Source organism: Eimeria acervulina, genomic scaffold, assembly GCF_000499425.1.
Source record: "Eimeria acervulina Houghton genomic scaffold, Eah_scaff434, whole genome shotgun sequence".
Classification (NCBI taxonomy): domain Eukaryota; phylum Apicomplexa; class Conoidasida; order Eucoccidiorida; family Eimeriidae; genus Eimeria; species Eimeria acervulina.
Window position 1 is genome coordinate 22,792 of NW_013549810.1, and position 5,155 is coordinate 27,946.

General features: G+C 40.5%; 2 protein-coding genes across 2 annotated transcripts in view; one reads left to right on the top strand and one right to left on the bottom strand.

Annotated features, from left to right (window-relative positions):
- The window catches only part of EAH_00038370 (CMGC kinase, CDK family, putative), a gene marked incomplete at both ends in the record, with an annotated part of 7,433 nt that extends 5,606 nt beyond the window's left edge, over nucleotides 1–1,827 (top strand). The window contains 3 exons of the mRNA XM_013395469.1: nucleotides 727–865; nucleotides 1,321–1,433; nucleotides 1,734–1,827. Coding sequence (XP_013250923.1) covers nucleotides 727–865; nucleotides 1,321–1,433; nucleotides 1,734–1,827 — 346 coding nt within the window. The remainder of the gene's footprint in view (nucleotides 1–726; nucleotides 866–1,320; nucleotides 1,434–1,733) is intronic.
- Nucleotides 1,828–2,613: 786 nt separating this feature from the next.
- Nucleotides 2,614–4,324, bottom strand: EAH_00038380 (hypothetical protein; the record flags this gene model as incomplete). The annotated part of the gene is made up of 4 exons (XM_013395470.1): nucleotides 2,614–2,676; nucleotides 3,574–3,708; nucleotides 3,910–4,002; nucleotides 4,229–4,324. Coding segments are annotated over 4 exons (387 nt in total), but the record flags the coding sequence as incomplete, so codon positions are not given.
- Nucleotides 4,325–5,155: the final 831 nt, after the last annotated feature.

Sequence of the window (5,155 nt, forward strand, 5' to 3'; positions counted from 1 at the left end):
GCAGCAGCAGCAGCAGCAGCAGCAACAGCAACAACAGCAGCACATGCAGCACGCCTCTGCAAAGCGAAGATACGGAGACGCCTACGATGTCTCCTACTTCGTCTCTGCGGCGTGCAGCAGCAGCAGCAGCAGCAGCAGCAGATGCAGATAGCTGCTATAATGAAGCTGGTGGGCAGGGCATTGCGCTGTCTCCAGAGATAATAACATTAAACTACAGACCCTTGGAGGTTCTTTTAGGAAGCAACAGCTACACTCTGGCTGTTGATATATGGAGCGTAGGGTTCGTCTTCCTGCTGCTGCTGCTGCTGCTGTATTTGCTGCTGCTGCTGCTGCTGCTGCTGCTGCTGGTGCTGCTGCTGTATTTGCTGCTGCTGCTGCTGCTGTGTTTGCTGCTGTTTCTGCACTTGCTAGTGTTGCTGCTGAACTTGCTGCTGCTGCTGAACTTGCTGCTGCTGCTGAACTTGCCGCTATTACAGAACTTGCTGCTGCTGCTACAACTGCTGCTGCTGCTGCTGCTATTGTTGCTGTTGCTGCTTTTTTTTGCTGCAGTTTGTGGCGTTGCTGTGTATATTCGTTTATTACAATTATTTATGGTTGTATTTACTGCGTTTAGTTTTTCTCTGCAGCTCCTATTTCTTTTTATCCTATTCCTTTTTTTTGCTGCTGCTGCTGCTGCTGCTGCTGCTGCTGCTGCTGCTGCTGCTGCTGCTGCTGCTGCTGCTGCAGGTGCGTGTTAATGGAGTGTCTGTGCGGGTCTGAAGTAATCGAAGGGTCTTGCGAAGTCTCCTGCATATTTCGAATACTGCAAACTTTCGGCACTCCTTCAGAAGAAGAATGGCCAGAAATACACAAACTCCCATTCATGGTATCAACCCTAAACCCTAAACCCTAAACCCTAAACCCTAAACCCTAAACCCTAAACCCTAAACCCCAATCATAAACCTAAACTCTAGACCTTAAACCATAAGTCCTAAGCCCTAAACCATAGACCCCAAACCCTAAACCCTAAACCCTAAACCCTACACCCTAAACCATAAGCCCTAGGCCCTAAACCATAAACCCTAAACCCTAAAATTTAAACCCTAAGCCCTAAAGGCTGAACCCTAAACCCTAAGCCCTAGACCCTAAAACGTAAACCCTAAACTCTAAGCCCTAAAACCTGAACCCTGAACCCTAAACCCTAACCCCTAAACCCTAAAAGGATAGGTTAAGGTAGACTGAAGGAGAAAGGGCGTCTCGCCATAGAGAACGTGCGGGTGTTGCTTAAAGAGGAGGTTGGGGACCCAGGGTTTAGGGTTTAGGGTTTAGGGTTTGGTGCAGAGCCGGCTGCTGCCTGTCTTTCCTAAACACCCGCTTGCAATTGAAGGAGTTCTCGCAGAAAAAGGCAGAGTTGATGCACTCAGCAGCCCCGCCTGGATGGAGCTCCTCAACAAGTAAACCCTAAACCCTAAACCCTAAACCCTAAACCCTAAACCCTATACCCTAAACCCTAGAAGCTAAACGCTAAACCCTAGACCCTATTCAGTCTAGATGGACTTATTCAATTAATAAACCCTAAACCCTAAACCCTAGAACATGATCAGCCTAGGTGGAATGTGTCAATCAATAAACCCTAAACCCTAAACCCTAGAGCCTGATATGCAAATTCAAACCTGTTTATGGATGCAGAGCCTTGTACGTAGGCTTGACCCCTTAGGGTTTAGGGTTTAGGGTTTAGGGTTTGTGGTTTGCAGGCTGCTGCAAGTGAACCCCGATCACCGCATCAGCGCAGCTGAAGCTCTCCGCCTTCCTCTCTTTAAACAACTACCGCCTTCTGCTTATCTCTAATTAATAATAATAATAATAATAATAATAATAATAATAATAATTAATAAAAAGAAACAATTGAACAACTCCAAACAAAAACAAAAGAAAGGAGTGCAGTAGAACTGTTATTGACAAATCCTTGACTTCTTTTGTCGCTAAGCCCTAAACCCTAAACCCTAAACCCTAAACCCTAAACACAAAACCCCTCTTCCTCCAGCGCTTCTGGCACCCCAGAGACAAAATGAGGGTTTGAGGAGGGTTTAGGGTTTAGGGGGCGTAGGGTCTACATGAAGTATAGGGTAAAGCATTTAAATTAACATATGGTTTAGGGTTTAGGGTTTTATATTGGTGCCTGAGGCTCCTCTCTAAACCCTAGGGTTTGTTTAAGTGGGCAAAACGTTTCGAGTTGACTCGCTTCCCGTGGCATAGGGTTTAGGGTTTGAGAAGGGTTTAGGGTTTGAGAAGGGTTTAGGGTTTGAGAAGGGTTTAGGGTCTAAGGAGGGTTTGGGATTTAATAAGGGTTTAGGATTTAATGAGGGTTTAGGGTTTGAGGAGAGTTTAGGGCTTTGAGGAGGGGCTAGGGTTTGAAAAGGGTTTAGGGTTTGAAAAGGGTTTAGGGTTTAGGGTTTGTAGTGGGCCCATGAGCGCAAACAAAGCACATCAAAAACCGCGAATTAAAAACGAGAGACAGAAGAAAATAAATCCGCAAGGAAAAGCATTAAAAGGGTTTAGGGTTTAGGGCTTGGGGTATTCAAAGAAAAGTCTTCAGGTGTATATACACCTCAAACTTATTAACTGCAATTACAACTAGGGCATATCTACATCTATTTCTGACTTAACCATCACAGGGTCTCCTGGAATCAAAGGGGCCTGAAAAACAAACACTCAAACCCTAAACCCTAAACCCTAAACCCTAAACCCTGAAGAAAGAGGACTTGTTACGTATGCATGGATTAAATAAATAAATAAATACATATATATATTATATTATATATTATATTACTTTATGTGTGTTATTAATGCAATTACTGAGTGTTATTTAAGCTTATTGATATATATATATATATATATATATATATATTTATCTTTTATTTGAGGTGCCTATACACCGCATTTACCCCTGGGCATTGCTGCTCCCTCATTTCAAAGACGCGGAAGAACGAAGGAGAAATTAATAAACAAAACAACATCCGGCCTTGGGTCTGAAAATAAATAAATAAATAAATATATAAATAAATAAATTAATTAATTAATTAATTAATTAATTAGTTAATAGATGAATGCAGATAAATAAATAAATAGATAGAAAAACAAACAGATTAATGAATAAATAAATTAAAAAACGATAAAATGGATCAGTAAATGTACAAATAAATAAACAAACAAACTCATAAATAAATGAATAGATAAATAGACACATCTATATAAATATAAATAAATAAATATATATATATATATACACATATATATATACATATATATATATATATATATATATTATATGAACAGAGAAATAAACATAATTGGAGAATACACGAGAGAAAATCAATGAAAAAACAAATCGATATAAAAACCCTACACCCTAAACCCAAACTAAACCCTAAACCCCAAACCCTAAACCCTAAACCCTAAACCCTAAACCCTAAACCCTAAAAACTTATTCATGCACTTTTAACCACAATCCATAAGCCACAAACCGTAAACACTAAACCCGAATTTCTAAAACCCTAAACCCTAAACCCTAAACCCTAAACCCTAGAGGCTGACCAAGTCGTTGACGCATGCTTGTTTGGTGAGGACTTCGCTTTTGTTTTGCAGTCTGTCTAAAACTTCTAACCTCACCGAACCCTCGCATAAAACCCAAGCCGGAAAACCCCGGCTAGCCAGACAAGCAGCAGTTCCCTGCAACAAAACCCTAAACCCTAAACCCTAAACCCTAAACCCTAAACCCTTAACCCTAAACCCTAAACCCTTTTGGGTGAGAGGCATTGAATAAGTGCTATGTACGAGGGAATAAACGAAGCGTAGACGCGCCCTCGGCCGTCACAGGACCACGAAAACCCATAAACCCTAAACCCTAAACCCTAAACCCTAAACCCTCACCTCCCAGAACTCCGCAAGGTCAGCTGCGCTGAAATATTTTTTTCCATCTACGTCCAGCGAGTCGAACAAAAAATTCAAAGAGGCTCGAATACACTGCAGCCACACACCACCCTAAACCCTAAACCCTAAACCCTAATCACTAAACCCTAAGCACTAAACCCTAAACACTAAACACTAAACCCTGAACCGTAATCCCTTAATCCTAAAACCCTAAACCCTTATCTTTTAATCCTAACCCTTGAACCCTAAACCCTAAACCCTAATCTCTTAACCCTATCCCTAACCCCTAAACCCTAAACCCTAAACCCTAAACCCTTACAGAAGGAGCAACAATGCGGGCTTTAGAGGGTACGGGGCTCCAAACAGCGGCGCAGTAATCCAAAGACGCGAGGAGACAAATCAATTCATCTGCTGACTGCAAACAAAATATAAAAAAAGTATTAAAGTATAGATAAATATATATATATATATATGTATACCTACGTGCAGAAGCAACAGCATCAGCATCAGCAGCAGCATTAGCATCAGCAGCATCAGCAGCAGCAGCAGCAACAAGAGCAGCTGCCGCAGCAGGTGAACATCCTACCAAGCACAAAACCTCCTCCTCTTCCTCCTGCTCTTGTTCTTGCTGCTGCTGCTGTTGCTGCTGTTGCTGCTGCTGCTGCTGCTGCTGTTGGGGTTTAAATGCATCCCAGAGTAGTTCATTGGGTTGTGCATTTCGTTTGATTGTTTTATTTGCTTTTGAAGTAAAAAGATACTTTAAAAAGAAAGAAGAAACATCAAATGTGAGGGAACAAACAGCAACAGCCAGCGCTTCAAGCAGCTCCTTCAGCGTCTCTTCACAGCAGCAAAAGCTGTTCTCTCGTAGAAAGTCTGCGCAACAAACAAACAAACAAACATTTATTTAATATATTTGCTCAGGGTTTGCTTGGTTATATCGTTTTAAGACTATGGTGAGGATTAAAAGAATAAAAAGATATACACAACTATATATATTTATATATATTTATATATATAAATATATATAAATATATATATATTTATATATTACCTAAAAGAGATATAACGAGATGTATATGCATCTAAAAGAGACGAAAGGTGTATACATATATACACACATATATATATATATATATATAAACATATATACATATATATATGCATATATACATATATACATATATATATATATATACACCTAAAAGAAACACATCGAGGTGCCTATACACCGCAAAGAGACAAAAGA